The sequence below is a fragment of the Thalassophryne amazonica genome, chromosome 3 (assembly GCF_902500255.1).
Source record: "Thalassophryne amazonica chromosome 3, fThaAma1.1, whole genome shotgun sequence".
In the NCBI taxonomy this organism is placed as follows: domain Eukaryota; kingdom Metazoa; phylum Chordata; class Actinopteri; order Batrachoidiformes; family Batrachoididae; genus Thalassophryne; species Thalassophryne amazonica.
The window spans coordinates 69,717,695-69,735,319 of NC_047105.1; the positions used below are offsets into that span (position 1 = coordinate 69,717,695).

General features: G+C 38.8%; 1 protein-coding gene across 2 annotated transcripts in view; it reads right to left on the minus strand.

Annotated features, from left to right (window-relative positions):
- prkcda (protein kinase C, delta a) overlaps positions 1-17,625 on the minus strand; it is a 73,532-nt gene continuing 55,907 nt past the window's right edge. Inside the window, exons 14-18 of one of the 2 annotated variants that reach the window (XM_034166654.1) lie at positions 16,984-17,046; positions 1,625-1,763; positions 1,349-1,537; positions 1,079-1,207; positions 1-958 (exon numbers count right to left, since the gene is read on the minus strand). In XM_034166654.1, the coding sequence (XP_034022545.1) occupies positions 800-958; positions 1,079-1,207; positions 1,349-1,537; positions 1,625-1,763; positions 16,984-17,046 (679 nt within the window). In that variant the 3' untranslated portion in view covers positions 1-799. The remainder of the gene's footprint in view (positions 959-1,078; positions 1,208-1,348; positions 1,538-1,624; positions 1,764-16,983; positions 17,047-17,625) is intronic. The other variant, XM_034166653.1, reaches the window with a different exon arrangement.

Consider the following 17,625-nt stretch of genomic DNA (forward strand, 5'->3'; position numbering starts at 1 on the left):
TGTGCATCAACATGACTCATTTCCCTTTAATTAAACATACAAGATGGAAACAATAAAAAAAATACATCCTTGATGAACCAATGTACATGTAACAGCGTACACATCTATATACAACATTTCCCACTCACGTTTAATACGTGGCCAAACTTTTGATATTGACAACACGTTTTCAGTCGAGCAGAGAGCAGCTGTTACTTTGTTTAAATCTGCTCTTTACATGGCACTGTTTAGTCAACCGCACAAACCACACGTTTTGCTTTCTCAGTAACACATCATCTATCCAACCAAAGGCATGCATTCAGAAGTGTGAAGACATTAATTAATAATAAACCAAATTAAAGCACTGAGGGACAGAATGTTGTTGGTTTGAGTTTTTCTTGTCTTTTCATACATTGAGTCATCTCACATAAACATATTTACAGCTGAACAACAGCACTGTGTGGGTTACAGGGAAACTATGTGGCTGCAGATGGTAGTTGTCATGTCTAGTGGAGCGTAAGGTTTTTAACCCCCCCCCCCCCCCCCTTTGTGCTGTAATGACTCACACAGACCTTTACATCTAGACACAGAAGCATGCACACAATCACTCTAACACCAATATATACAGTACAAGAGCCAACTCTACTCTTACATTTTCTACACGTACCGAAAGATGACTATTTGTAATTAGAACAAGGTCACACAAACACTGATCTCAGAACAGCTCACTGTTTTGCAGTTTAATCGTAAAACAGAAGAAGCATCCATGATAACTGTCCAAAAACCAGATATGTAACTGCTATCTGCGTATTTATAACAGTTACTTCTCTATAAGCTGCTCCATCTTGGGGTTGGTGAATGAAAACCCAGCAAATGCCGACTGGTCCATGGAGTCTATGAAGTTCTTATCACTGTGGGAGAGGCGGGGCTTCTCACTGAGGAATTCCCGATCAAAGTTGCTGCAATCATTGGGTGCTTTCTGTATTTAACCAAAAATATATTTAATGTCACAATTAATGAACTTGTTCATCGGCGATCAAAAATGCACATCTGTACAGTATGACAATCTAAGCTTCACTGCCATGTGTATGGAACGTACCACTTTGGGTTTGAAAGGAGGCTCAATTTCCCTCCTTTCCAATGCTGCCCAGTTGATGGACTTGAAGAAGGGATGTAAACGAATATGACCTACAACTCCTAGTCTGCGTGTGGGATCTCTCTCAAACAACTGCAGGAAATTTTAACACACAAAGTCACAACATTTCAAAAATGATAACACTTTTGAAATCAGCCTGACTAGGCAAGAGGGCTGAAGAATGTTCTCATCTGTAGCGGGTAGTAACTGTACTATAAAAGACAGGGTACCAACCTGCTCAAGCAGGTCTTTGGACTCTTTGTTGATCCAGCGAGGATAATGAGGAGTGTCCATACGAATAGACTCAAACAACTCGTCTTCATCATCTCCATGGAAAGGTGATTGTCCAATCAGCATCTCATACAGCAACACTCCAAAAGACCACCAATCAACTGAGAATGAGTACTTCTGTCCCAACAGGATCTGTTTTGAAACACCAACAAATTGTGTACATTAAACCAATGTTGTTTGGATGCATGGAATGGAACTACTGGAACAGGAATGCTGTACCTCTGGCGCGATGTAGTCAGGAGTGCCACAGAAAGTTGTTGCTCGGTTTTCTCCAAACACGTTCTCCTTACACATACCAAAGTCCGCAATCTTTATGTGGCCCTCATGATTCAGCATAACATTATCCAACTTAAGATCTCTGGAAACACAGCAGTCACAGCAGGAATGCAAATAAACTTTTGGGAATTTGAGTATGACAAAGCAACAAAAATGTGTTTGTTTGTTGTTTTTAAATCAAAAACTAGCCAAATCTGTAATTACTACCAAAAAAATCCTAGTTACTTGATCTTATTTTGCATTATGTGAAAGAAAAAAAAATGTACACACACACACACCATCCTGCCAAGAAGGATATAAATATTAAATATGCATTGCATCAGGACAGCACTATGCCCAGATTTTTTAAGGGACTAAAGCAGTGTTTCTGAACTTTTGCCATTATAATGTTGCCCTTTAAGTACAACCCCAAATCAGAAGACATTGAGACATAAGAAAAAAGCAAAAAAAAAAAAGCAGTGATCCTTACATTTACTTTGATGTCTTTTGCAATGCAAACTGTATCAACCAATTGCGTTTCATGCTTTGTGTGATCGACTTCATTTGGTAGTATACATCCAATCCCGCATATAAAGCCTGCAATACATTCTAAAAAAAGTTGGGACAATGGAAATTTAGGACTAGCAATAAGGTAGAAATAAATAAATAATAATAAAAATAGTAGGGATGCACGATACAACTTTTTTCCAGATTGAGTGCAAGTACGAGTACATACATTTGGGTACTCGTCGCTACCAAGTACCGATACGAATACTTAATGATGCCATTACAGTTTTATGATGACTCTGAGAACATGTTTTATTCATCAGTTGTTCCTTACTTTTTGACAGTAACTGCTTCCAATATCATTAGCTTTGTTTTTATTTACAAACATTTCACTTAAATCATGTTACATTACTTTTTGACTACAACAAATTGTCCTTTAACAAACATGACACTGCCAGACATCTCACTGAAATGTAACCTGTGGACTTCAGCACTACAAAATATACCACAGCAGGAACAGAACTGAAACTGTCCATAACTATGTCTGTGAGGACTAAAACCCTTTGTTGAAAATGTGAGGGGCAGATTATTTTTGATGAAAAGAATTTTCTCAGTTATCAGCTGTACACAATATAAACCGTAATTTTTTTTTCCCCCAAAGGTGGAACACGCAATACTGATGAGCACGGCATACGCGCACACACAGTGTTGCACAGCATCTTCCCAACACACGGAGGGAAAACAGTAATTTTAACTTTTTTTTTCTTTGTGGATCATGGGATATTTTCCTCATATTCAGACAGAATGGCCCAAAGTCTGTGGTAACTGAACCGTTAACGAGGAGCAGTGAGTCAACTTCTGACCCAAAGTGCGGCTTGTATTGGCGAGCGGAGGTTTCCGAACGCAGCGCCACAGATATTACGCAAATGGATGGACACCTGTAGCAGACCGAGCACCCACACCAAGGGCTGAAACCAACCTGATGGACAATGTCCGCCACTGAAAGCATGATCTGAGTTCTGACAGAGGAACTGGCGCAAAGTGCCAAACTCAGAGAGGAACTTTTTTCAGCCACGAGGAATTAAAGTATTTTATTTATTATTTACTCTGTGTGAATTTACTCCGCATGATGGACCGTGGCTTTCAGCCAATCAGTGGACAGCATTGATGCGCGTATTTCGACTTATGCGTAAATTACGTCTGTAAAAATCCATGAATGAGCTGCATCATTGTTTAAGCTACAGTGTTCAAACATATGAAAAAAGTAGCGCCTTATAGTCCGGAAATTTCGGAGCGTGTGCGTTCAAATCCCACATTGAGAGGTTGGCAGCACGTCGCTGTAAAGTGGTATCGGTTCACGGAGTATCAGAGACACTGACACCCGATTCTGGTATCGGGATCGGTGCATCCCTAAATTATAATGTTACTTCAAAGTGATGTTAATAGGTAACTGGAATGATGATTTGGTACAAAAGTAGTATCCACAAAAGGTTGAGACTTTAATAAGTAATACCGCCATCATACTAGAGGCAGAATGCTATCCGAATGAAAGTTTGGCCCACATTCCTGAAGTGTCAAGGTGCATTTGAGAATGTTGGACAGCATTCTGAGAGCAGTCTAAACAGTCATGCAGATTCCTGTGGCCACCCCGAATGTTTTGCACATGTGCAAAACAGTTGAGGTGCAGTTGATGTGGAAAAATATCAAATAGCTATCAGAGTGCAGTCTAACTGCAATCTAAATATTTGTACGGCATGAAAATGGCATCTGAAGCATTCTGATCACGTTCAAGGGGTGGCTCGGAATGATCCGCCATTTCAGATGGTGGCCAAATGTCCCGACTGTGCCTGAACGCACCACAAACGCATCGCGTGTGTTGCTGATTATATTTCCTTTACCCGCAATCGGAGCTCACTCGTACGGCAATTTAAGTGCATTTGTCATACAACCCCTGGCAAAAATTATGGAATCACCGGCCTCGGAGGATGTTCATTCAGTTGTTTAATTTTATAGAAAAAAAGCAGATCACAGACATGACACAAAACTAAAGCCATTTCAAATGGCAACTTTCTGGCTTTAAGAAACACTATAAGAAATCAGGAAAAATAATTGTGGCAGTCAGTAACGGTTACTTTTTTAGATCAAGCAGAGGGAAAAAAATTATGGAATCACTCAATTCTGAGGAAAAAATTATGGAATCATGAAAAACAAAAGAATGCTCCAACACATCACTAGTATTTTGCTGCACCACCTCTGGCTTTTATAACAGCTTGCAGTCTCTGAGGCATGGACTTAATGCGTGACAAACAGTACTCTTCATCAATCTGGTTCCAACTTTCTCTGATTGCTGTTGCCAGATCAGCTTTGCAGGTTGGAGCCTTGTCATGGACCATTTTCTTCAACTTCCACCAAAGATTTTCAATTGGATTAAGATCCGGACTATTTGCAGGCCATGACATTGACCCTATGTGTCTTTTTGCAAGGAATGTTTACACAGTTTTTGCTCTATGGCAAGATGCATTATCATCTTGAAAGATGATTTCATCATCCCCAAACATCCTTTCAATTGATGGGATAAGAAAAGTGTCCAAAATATCAACGTAAACTTGTGCATTTATTGATGATGTAATGACAGCCATCTCCCCAGTGCCTTTACCTGACATGCAGCCCCATATCATCAATGACTGTGGAAATTTACATGTTCTCTTCAGGCAGTCATCTTTCGTTTAGCTTTTCTGTATGTAAATCCTATTTCCTTTAGGCGGTTTCTTACAGTTCGGTCACAGACGTTGACTCCAGTTTCCTCCCATTCGTTCCTCATTTGTTTTGTTGTGCATTTTTGATTTTTGAGACATATTGCTTTAAGTTTTCTGTCTTGACGCTTTGATGTCTTCCTTGGTCTACCAGTATGTTTGCCTTTAACAACCTTCCCATGTTGTTTGTATTTGGTCCAGAGTTTAGACACAGCTGACTGTGAACAACCAACATCTTTTGCAACATTGCGTGATGATTTACCCTCTTAAGAGTTTGATAATCCTCTCCTTTGTTTCACTTGACATCTCTCGTGTTGGAGCCATGATTCATGTCAGTCCACTTGGTGCAACAGCTCTCCAAGGTGTGATCACTCCTTTTTAGATGCAGACTAATGAGCAGATCTGATTTGATGCAGGTGTTAGTTTTGGGGATGAAAATTTACAGGGTGATTCCATAATTTATTCCTCAGAATTGAGTGAGTCCATATTTTTTTCCCTCTGCTTGGTCTAAAAAAGTAACCCTTACTGACTGCCACAATTATTTTTCTTGATTTCTTATAGTGTTTCTTAAAGCCAGAAAGTTGCCATTTGAAATGACTTTAGTTTTGTGTCATGTCTGTGATCTGCTTTTTTTCTACAAAATTAAACAACTGAATGAACAACCTCCAAGGCCGGTGATTCCATAATTATTGCCAGGGGTTGTATTCTCACTGCATTTTGACAGCTGTCTGGGTAATCCTAATGTGTTCCACTAACATCTGTACCGCGTTCGGGGACTTAATGTGCACTCCGTGTGCGTGAATCATTCAGGATGGGTTGCAGCGCAGTCTGAGTAGTCAGACAGCTGTCTGCCACAATTTTCCCAGATGTGGCACGAATTATGGCTTTTTTGACATTCCGCCTGGGTCCGCGTGATTCTTGCCAAGTGTGACAGGGTCCTAAAGATGGCAGAGCAACTCTAGTTTGTCAACAAACTCATGAAAAAACTATTTTGTAGGGATGCACCGATACCACTTTTTCCCTGACTGAGTATACAAGTACGAGTATTTACATTTGGGTACTCATCGATACAGAGTACCGATACGAATACTTGAATACTTAAAGATACCATTACAGTATTATGATGACTTTCTAAATGTTTTATTCATCAGTTGTTCCTTACTTTTCTGACTATAACTGCTACCAATATCATTAGCTTTGCTTTTATTTACAAACATTTCACTTAAATCATGTAACATCATTTTTTGACTATAACAAATTGTCCTTTAACATTAACTGTGTGTTTCTGAACAAACATGACACTGCCGGACATCTCACTGAAATGTAACCTGTGGACCTCAGCACTACAAAATATACCACACCAATAACTGAACTGAAACTGATCATCAATAACTCTACTTATGTCTGTGATCACCAGTGTCGCCACAGTTACTTTGAATAAGTAATCCTATTACTGATTACTCCTTGACAAAGTAGCATACGGGTAGGCTGAAAAGTTCTAAGGCTGACTATGATGCAGTTGTTGAATTGAACAAATTCAGGGTTATTTTTCCACAGTCTCCCTGTAACTCCACACACTTCTTCCAGCGGTGCTTGAGTGCTTCGATTCCCTTGGCATAGAAGCTTTCATCTTGAGAGTCAAAATAGTCCTCAACAGCAGCCATCACCTCATCATTGCTCCGATAGTGCTTCCCAGCCAAGTTTGTTTTCAGGTTTGGGAACAGATGAAAGTCCGAGGGTGCCAAGTCAGGGGAGTATGGTGGGTGATCTAACAGTTCGAATCCACACTCGTGGATAGTGGCCATGGCCACTGTTGACTTGTGAGCTGGGGCATTGTCTTGATAGAACAGCACCCCTTTCGTCAGCTTTCCTGGTCGCTTCTTTTTGATAGCCTCGCGTAACTGTCTCAGTAGGTTAGAATAGTACTGTCCATTTATGGTTTGTCCCTTTTCAAGATACTCCACGAACACAATGCCCTTGGCATCCCAGAAAACTGAAACCATGACCTTCCCCCCAGACGAAACGACCTTGGCCTTCTTTGGGGGTGGTGACCTTGGGTGTTTCCACTGCATTGATTGTTTTTTTTTTTTGGTCTCTGGTTCAAAGTGGTGAACCCAACACTCATCCTGGGTAAGAAAACGTTCCATGTAATTGGCTGGATCCTCTTCAAACTGTGCCAAGTTTGCCTTTGACATGACTAGCCTGGTGCGTTTCTGATCAGGCGTCAGAAGACGTGGCACCCACCGAGCTGACACCTTTGACATTCCAAGTTCTTCATGCAGAATGTATTCAATTCTCTCACGGGATATTCCCACAGCATCTGCTAGCTGATTAATCGTCGATCGTCTGTCATCCATCACCATTTCATGAACAAGGTCAATGTTCTTCTGGGTTGTGGCTGTTGCAGGCCGCCCAGACCTCTGCCCCTCTTAAATTCAGCTGCCCACTTCTGCACTGTAGATATGGAGGAAGCTTCATCCCCTAATGTAGCAACCATATCCACATGAATGTCCTTGGGCTTTAACCCCTTCTTATGCAGGTACTTAATCACACCGCGATGCCAGATTTTGTCCATTTTTGCCGTTTACCTCTACCACGAACTTTCAAACTTGGCTATGAACCACAAACTACCTCACAACCTGGAAGAAAATAACAGTTAGTCATCAGAAGAGTTGAACTTAATGCATGCCAAGTTTTATTGAAATGGCATTTCTCCTTCTTGGTGAGCCTTAGAACTTTTCAGCCTACCCTTGTAGTTACTTTACTGATTACTCAATTTTAAAAGTAACCAAGTTAGATTACTAGTTTGTTACTTTAACCAGCTGCTGACAACACCCCCCCCCCCCCACCTCAACATGAAAATGATAACATGCTTTGCCAATACTCACTTTATAGTCACCCTTTCTTGACTTCAATGAGCATAAATATCCTCAACAAAAATATAAACGCAACACTTTTGTTTTTGCTCCCATTTTGTATGAGATGAACTCAAAGATCTAAAACTTTTTCCACATACACAATATCACCATTTCCCTCAAATATTGTTCACAAACCAGTCTAAATCTGTGATAGTGAGCACTTCTCCTTTGCTGAGATAATCCATCCCACCTCACAGGTGTGCCATATCAAGATGCTGATTAGACACCATGATTAGTGCACAGGTGTGCCTTAGACAGACTGCCCACAATAAAAGGCCACTCTGAAAGGTGCAGTTTTATCACACAGCACAATGCCACAGATGTCGCAAGATTTGAGGGAGCGTGCAATTGGCATGCTGACAGCAGAATGTCAACCAGAGCTGTTGCTCGTGTATTGAATGTTCATTTCTCTACCATAAGCCGTCTCCAAAGGTGTTTCAGAGAATTTCGCAGTACATCCAACCAGCCTCACAACCGCAGACCACGTGTAATCACACCAGCCCAGGACCTCCACATCCAGCATGTTCACCTCCAAGATCGTCTGAGACCAGCCACTCGGACAGCTGCTGAAACAATCGGTTTGCATAACCAAAGAATTTCTGCACAAACTGTCAGAAACCGTCTCAGGGAAGCTCATCTGCATGCTCGTCGTCCTCATGGGGGTCTCGACCTGACTCCAGTTCGTCAACGTAACCGACTTGAGTGGGCAAATGCTCACATTCGCTGGCGTTTAGCATGTTGGAGAGGTGTTCTCTTCAACTCTATGCGAAGGAGATGTGTTGCACTGCATGAGGCAAATGGTGGTCACACCAGATACTGACTGGTATCCCCCCCAATAAAACAAAACTGCACCTTTCAGAGTGGCCTTTTATTGTGGACAGTCTAAGGCACACCTGTGCACTAATCATGGTGTCTAATCAGCATCTTGATATGGCACACCTGTGAGGTGGGATGGATTATCTCAGCAAAGGAGAACTGCTCACTATCACAGATTTAGAATGGTTTGTGAACAATATTTGAGGGAAATGGTGATATTGTGTATGTGGAATAAGTTTTAGATCTTTGAGTTCATCTCATACAAAATGGGAGCAAAACCAAAAGTGTTGCGTTTTATATTTTTGTTGAGTGTACTTGTTTTATAAAAATAATATAGACATCTTCCTTGACCTCATATTTAAATGTTAACAGCACTGTAACTGTAAAACTTACCATTTCTAACCAACATTGTTTATAAATGTAACAATTAAATTATTTCTAACATTCTTCTAACATTTTAATTCTTTCTCAACATTTTAATTGTTAAAATTATTACTATTATAGTATGAAAAATTGTCTTCAAAATTGGACCTTTAACCTAAGGGTGTGGAGGAGAAGCACACAAGAAGAGAAGCAGCAGAAGGAATGACAACATTACAAAGTGATCAATGTTTTCGCATGTCAACTTTTTTAGAAAGTGTTGCAGGCCTGAAATGTAGGAATAGATGTACATTAACATATGAAATGAAGTTAATCACACAAAACATGAAATATCTTGGGTTCATACTGTCTGCATCAAAATAGAAGTCAAAGTAAAGGTAAGGATCACTGTCTCCCCCCCCCCCCCCCCCCCCCCCATTTTCCACAGCATCCCAAATTTTTCTAATTTGGGGTTGAAACTTGAAAATTCATGCAGTTTGCCAGAAAGCAGATGCCTATATGAAAATCTTTCTGAGTTCGACTCCACCATCAACTTATGTAATTGGTGATGCAACAGGCAAAAATGAAAGCCAAGACATATTCTGTAACTTGGAAATGTTAATTTCAGGCTCCTGTTCAGTTTCAGTTTCCTGACTTGTCTAACAAAATTGTGAATAATTCTGTCAAACTTAAATTCTATATGTGTAGCTTTTGTTTTAATATATGGAAGTAGTTTTATTGTTGTTTAGTAACTCTGGACATTTTATTAAATATTATGGTAATGCAAAATTGGTTCATTTGTATTTATTTCTCAACATATTTTAAATATTTTAAATTCTGTATTTAAAATTTCTGTGGTGTCAATAATTCTGAGCAGGACTGTAAAATGAGCAGCATCAACCTTGACAGCCACTAGACATAGGCTTTAGAAATGGGGGACAAATAAATAAAAAATTGACAAACTTATTTCAAGCTACGTACAACTTCAATCACACCTGAACCCAATTTCCATCATGCATGTGACAATTTAAGCATTTTCCCTGCCAAAAGCACAGACATGTCCAGCAGGTGGGGTACAGGTATACGTGATGGTACATAAGCAAAACAAACTTGCTTCTTGGATTGATCTGGTGTATAAATGTTAACCAAATTTTCATCAGTTTATCTTTACACGCAGAAACACTCATTGGATAGAATGCATAATGCAAAGAGTAAAAATAAATAAGTGCAATGACCAATGAATCACAGCAGGAATTGTTTGAAGACAATACTGGCAAAGGGTGTTATTTTTTGTGGGACAACAGAAGCAAGTTGAAGAAATTAAAACATCTTCAATCAAAATACATGTAAGATATCATTTGAATATGTATTTGTCTTTCAGACATCATTACCATCATATTCATTATTACATACACTTTGCAACAACGATCAGTTCTCCTAACACGTAAGGGTGTGGTAGCTTTCAGTGACCACTCTTGTGTTGATTTTTTTTTTTTGTGTGTGTTGATGTTGCAGTTGGCCACAGGCTCTGGCTACAGCTACTGTGAAGGCCTGCCTTTTTTGAGCATTTTATTACAAATATCTGCAATAATACTGCTTCTTGTACAGTTAATTCTCCAAACAGATAAGCCAAGATGTGTGTGCTGGTATTTGTGTTGAGTGAAAGTATCATGTGATGTAATTTTGGGTGCTAACGGTGTTAGCCACTTGCAGTAGCTATCAGTAGTTTGAAGGTGCTAGGTCGAGTTAGAGTCCCTTAATTGAGAGAGCGACATGATGAGTCAAAAAAACAAAAAAAAAAAACAAATGTTCACCTGACTCCTGATGCCATCTTGGGGCCAAAATAGCATTCACTGATAATCTGTCTGCATGTAAATCCAGCTATTTTATTTATTTATTCGCTGAAAATGCCAGGTTGTGCATTTAGAGGCACAAATGGACACAACAAGGGCTTCAAGATGTACAGATTCCCTTCAGATCCGAATAGAAGAAAAATTTGGGAAAATAAACTCAGCCGTGTGGGATGGAAGCCAACGTCATCGTCACAAAGTTTTGAGAGGTAAATTTATTGTTCAGTCCCATGTACAGTAAAACTCACCTAAATTGTCATTGTATAAACTGGATATTTGCAGTCACAATGTTTTCGTATTGTTTTCCATGTAATAAATACCGTATATACAGGCTTGGGGAATAACGGAATACATGTAACAGCGTTACGTAATTAGGATACAAAAAAGGTAACTGTATTCCGCTACAGTTACAGAAAAAAAAGACGTATTCAGATTACAGGTATATTTAGTAAAAATGGGGATTAGTTTGCAGGATTACAATTTTAATGCATTTTATATTATCTGTATATAATTTTTTTTTTTCTTTGAAATGAAAACGTGGACAGCATGACGTGTCCTAACTGGGCAAAATATTGATGAAGTTCCCGGATGTTAATGCATTTTCAATGGAGATTCACGACTGAACACACTCAGAAAAATGCTCGCAAAATGTGTTAAAATGCCATTTTGACCTGGATATCGAGCCAGTAAAATTAAGTTACGTCAGGAAAGTATTAAACTTACTCTGACACACACACATTCCCAAATATTAGTGTTGAAAGTTACACGGATCTGTGCTGTTCAAGCTGCTGAGCTGAGGCGTCCTGCAGCTGCTGTTCAACGCAGCTCCTAAAACCATTAACGTACATATACATACATACACATACATACATACATACATACATATTATAGTTTTACACAGTTATCCTTTATTGACCGAGTTTCATTCATGAAGTCAGTGGTGTGGGTACACATCTCTATGTGTGGGTGTGACTGTGAGCGGCACAGCGCGGGTCATTATAATCTCATTATTTTAAGGTGCAAATGAAAAAATAAATAAAAAAAATCCCCAGTCTTGTCGAACAATTTTAATCACTAACGACAAGTATTTTAACTAGACATTGGTCTAGCAGTGGAAAATATCAACTAGACATAAGTGAAAAGTTAATGGTCCGTGTCATCGGGCGACACAGGTACGGCAGGAAACACACAGCTGTTCATCATCCAAATATCATGGACAAAGTGACAAGAAGAACCAAAACCACTTACTTATGGAAGTAAATATTGTCTCCCTTGTTCCTCCGTTTGTGGCTTTGCCAACATGCACAGCTTTCCGGCATATTCCACCTATTTCTTGAACTTCTATGCACGCAAATCACTAACCTGCCCGGAATTAAAATGGCAATCACACCTCCTTACTGACAGAATTTACTTAATGGTTTTCATTATGCTGTTCTTATTTTGAAAGTTCAGTAAGTGGACTGATATGTTAAACATGGTGCGAATGCCATGTGAAAGACTAAAGTAGTTTACTGAACAAGAAGCAGAATTTTTGTTTTGTTTTGTATATTGTTCTGCAAGCCACTTTTAAATACAAATTCATCCACCCACCACCTGAGTTTTCATTATCCTTAATTTGTTTGGCATTTTTTGTTGAAAATTTAGCAGGTGAACACTGGGTGTGTTTAAAACAATATTGTGGGTGCTCTTAATTCTTAATGTGAAGTAAAACAGAGCATGCCATGTAAAAGAAACTTTTATTTTTGCTTAATAAACTGTACTATGTGGTCAAGACTATTTATATTTAGTTTCTTCTGTCTGTATTAGCATATTTGATATTGGAGTAATCCAGAAGTAATTGAAAGTAATCAAATTACATTACTTGGATTACATTACTGACTACATTTTTCAACAGGTAACTAGTAACTGTATCGGAATACATTTTTAAAGTAACCCTCCCAACCCTGCGTATATAACAGTTTGTATAACAGATTTTTCACTCACATCAGATAAAATGTCCCGTCCGATCGCAGTGTATTTCCATTAAAACTCCTCGCATGTGGGACTGGAGTCATTTCCGTGATTAAAAGCCCGACCGTTTATTTTTTTCAAACTGTCCTCAGACTCGGACCTGCAGCCTGACGTGCACCTGTTAAACCAGACACTGTAAAAGGCTGTGATTGGACACTTTTCTGCTTTCACTCCATCTCATATTTTAATAGTTTTTACAGTGCGCACACTGATTACATTTTGATAATGGATCAAATATGTTTGTCAGAAAAACAAATTTCAGAGGAAATTTTGTCCCAGTCATTAAATAAGGCGCAGGTCCCGATTCAGGATTCCCCGTAGATGTTTGGAAAAAAACGTACCTAATTTTACCTTGAAAGAACTGATTAAACTGCAACTAAATAAATCATCATAAATTTGATAGCTTAACTATTTTTAAAATTGCCAGAACAGTCATAGTATAAACCGGATGTTTTTGTATTGTTTTCCATATAATAATAATAATAATAATAATAATAAAAATAAATAAATAATAATAATAATAATTAAAAAAATCCGGAAATCACAATGTATGATTTTTTTTTTTTTTTTATAATTTATTTGTATGCTACTGCTGCAAATAAGTATTTGATTCCCTACCAACCAGCAAGAATTCTGGCTCTCACAGACCTGTTATTTTTTCTTTAAGAAGCCCTCTTATTCTGCACTCTTTACCTGTATTAATTGCACCTGTTTGAACTTGTTACCTGTATGAAAGACACCTGTTCACACACTCAATCAATCACACTCCAACCTGTCCACCATAGCCAAGACCAAAGAGCTGTCTAAGGACACCAGGGCCAAAACCGTAGACCTGCACAAGGCTGGGATGGACTACAGCACAACAGGCAAGCGGCTTGGTAGAAGACAACAACTGTTATGATTATTTATTAGAAAGTGGAAGAAACACAAGACGACTGTCAATCTCCCTCGGTCTGGGATTCCATGCAAGATCTCACTTTGTGGGATAAGGATGATTCTGAGAAAGCTCAGAACTACACAGGAGGACCTGGTCAATGACCTGAAGAGAGCTGGGACCACAGTCACAAAGATTACATTAGTAACACATGATGCTGTCATGGTTTAAAATCCCGTAGGACAGCAAGGTCCCCCTGCTCAAGCCAGCACATGTCCCAGCCCGTTTGAAGTTCACCAGTGACCATCTGGATAATCCAGAGGAGGCATGGGAGAAGGTCATGTGGTCAGATGAGACCATGTTTAGAGGATGAGAACAACCCCAAGAAAACCATCCCAACCGTGAAGCATGGGGGTGGAAACATCATACTCTGGGGGTGCTCTTCTGCAAAGGGGCCAGGACTACACCGTATTGAAGGGAGGATGGATGGGGTCATGTATTGTGAGATTCTGGCAAACAACCTCCTTCCCTCAGTAAGAGCATTGAAGATGGGTCATGGCTGGGTCTTCCAGCATGACAATGACCCCAAACACACAGCCAGGGCAACTAAAGAGGGGCTCCGTAAGAAGCATTTCAAGGTCCTGGAGTGGCCTGGCCAGTCTCCAGACCTGAACTCAGTAGAAAATCTTTGGAGGGAGCTGGAACTCCAAACCTGAAAAATTTGGATAAGATCTGTATGGAGGAGTGAACCAAAATCCCTGCTGCAGTGTGTGCAAACCTGGTGAAAAACTACAGGAAACGTTTGACCTCTGTAAATGCAAACAAAGGCTACTGTACCAAATATTAACATTGAGTTTCACAGGTGTTGAAATACTTATTTGCAGCAGTAACATACAAATAAATTATTTAAAAAGAATCATGCATTGTGATTTCCGGATTTTTTTTTTTTAGATTATGTCTCTCACAGTGGACATGCACCTAAGAGGAAAATTTCAAACCCCTCCATGATTTCGCAGGGTGTTCAAATACTTATTTTCATCACTGTAATATATATATATATATATATATATATATATATATATATATATATATATATATATATATATATATATATATATATATATATATATATATATATATATATATATATATATATATATATATATATATATATATATATATATATATATATATATATATACACACACACACACACACACACACACACACACACACACACGGGTGATTCTTAGACTACGGGCACTTATGTCCTTTGATCATATTGTATGAAAAACAGAAAAAAGGGGACATTTCACACTTTTATAGTTATCTTTACAATGAAAGTGTTTTAAGAAATTTGATCTAGTAGTCTATGATGACTTTTTCACCTTTTTTCAGCATCATTATATGCAAATATTGCCATTTTGTGCTTGTCCCACACCCAGACTTTTGATCTTCAATGATAAAAATATGTTTTTTCTAATGTTTTAAAATATCTCTGAATAAAATATCAGTAAAATAATCAAAACATAATTGGGGTATTCAATGTCATACAACTGTTGTGATTTTTTTTTTTTTTTAAACAAAATGTAGTTGTCCCACACTCTTGCCGTAATTTCCACCACAACACTGTAATGTCCCTTTAAACAGTTTGTATGAAAGATTGTTTGGGTAGTTTCTATGGAGATAAACAGTGATATCAGAGCACATGTATATAGCACCAAATCACAACAAACAGTTGCCCCAAGGCGCTTTATATTGTAAGGCAATGGTGTGGTGGAAATGACATTTACAAGGCCAATAGTGCCCGTAGTTAAAGAATCACCCATACACACACATACATATATACACACATACATATATATATATATACACACATATATATTGGATTTTGTAGAACGGATTTTCGCTCACATTGGATAAAACGTCCCATCCGATCACAATGTATTTCCATTAAAACCCCGAGCAGTCTGAACATGCAAAGTAACAAAGGCACAAATTAAAGTTCAATGTTCTGACATTCGCCAATTTGAGGGGCTGGAGTCATTTCCCTGATTAAAAAAAAACAGCCATTTAATTGTTCACACTGTGTTCAGACTCGGACTGCAGCCTGAACGTGCACCTGTTAAATCAGACACAAAAGGCTGTGATTTGACACTTTTCTGCTTTCACTCCTTTGTCTGCCATCATATTTTAATGGTTTTGCAGTGTGCAAACTGATTACATTTTGGGATTACATACATTTGCCAGGAAAATCTGCAACTTTACAACACAGAGTCTGAAAAAGATTAAATTGTACAGCTTACCTTTGATTTGGAGGTGATCAATGTAGAAAGAAAAGCTTGTTGAGGGTCAAATTAGTCCATAATAAAGCATAATCCAGCGATGGAGAACTTTAAAACTGTCACGCACATCACTGCATGATACGAAGTTACAAAGCTGCAGAAGTGTAAATTAGGCTTTAAATTAATTAAATAAATCATTATATATTATAAATTTATGTAAATTTGATAGCTTAACTATTTTTATATTTATTTTGATAGCACCTGTACCTGGATGTGTTGCTGTATGTGGTTAAATTATAAAAATAATTGTTGAAAACATAAAAGCTCCATTCAGTAGTTCAGTACAGTTGGACACAAAATGGCGCCATGTTCTAAGTTGACGCTACTCTCTCAATTAAGGAACTCTGCTAAATTGAGTTAATCCAGGACTACTGAAATAAGATAGTCATAATTTTTAATGCTCAAACCAAAGTAAAACAGTTATGAGAACTGCTGCTCAGCCCCCCAAAATATGATGTAATAAACTAAACACCCGAACCCAAGTCAGCCTGTTGGCCGAGCTTGTTGGTGTTCAGGATTCCTTTGCCCAGGTCATACACGGTCTAACCTACACTCCACCTCTTTACCCATATATGAGCTGCAGAAACACACACACACACACACACATACATACACGTTAGGCGTTTTATGTGATATTTTATTTTGTAGATATACAAGATGTTAACATTTATTGTGCTTGAGTTATACTGTAAACTGGAAACGAAGAACTCATTTATGTGTCTATCTATACACTCACTGCATTTTACAGGGGTACATGCCTCAGCATTTCCCAACTCTAGGAATAAGGCCAACCCCAATAATTGATACTGTATGGGCTCATATGATTGGTTGCTTGTACAATTATTTAGGTGTCTATTGATTACCCAGATGTAAAACATTTTTGCTCTGACCTGTAGATGATCCCTTTGGAATGTAAGAACTGCAGGCCGCAAATAATCTCAGCAGAGTAGAACCTGAAAAACAAAGATCAATCAATCAATCAATTTTTTTATATAGCGCCAAATCACAACAAACAGTTGCCCCAAGGTGCTTTATATTGTAAGGCAAGGCCATACAATAATTATGTAAAACCCCAACGGTCAAAACGCAACCTGTGAGCAAGCACTTGGCTACAGTGGGAAGGAAAAACTCCCTTTTAACAGGAAGAAACCTCCAGCAGAACCAGGCTCAGGGAGTGGCAGTCTTCTGCTGGGACTGGTTGGGGCTGAAGGAGAGAACCAGGAAAAAGACATGCTGTGGAGGGGAGCAGAGATCGATCACTAATGATTAAATGCAGAGTGGTGCATACAGAGCAAAAAGAGAAAGAAACAATGCATCATGGGAACCCCCCAGCAGTCTACGTCTATAGCAGCATAACTAAGGGATGGTTCAGGGTCACCTGATCCAGCCCTAACTATAAGCTTTAGCAAAAAGGAAAGTTTTAAGCCTAATCTTAAAAGTAGAGAGGGTGTCTGTCTCCCTGATCTGAATTGGGAGCTGGTTCCACAGGAGAGGAGCCTGAAAGCTGAAGGCTCTGCCTCCCATTCTACTCT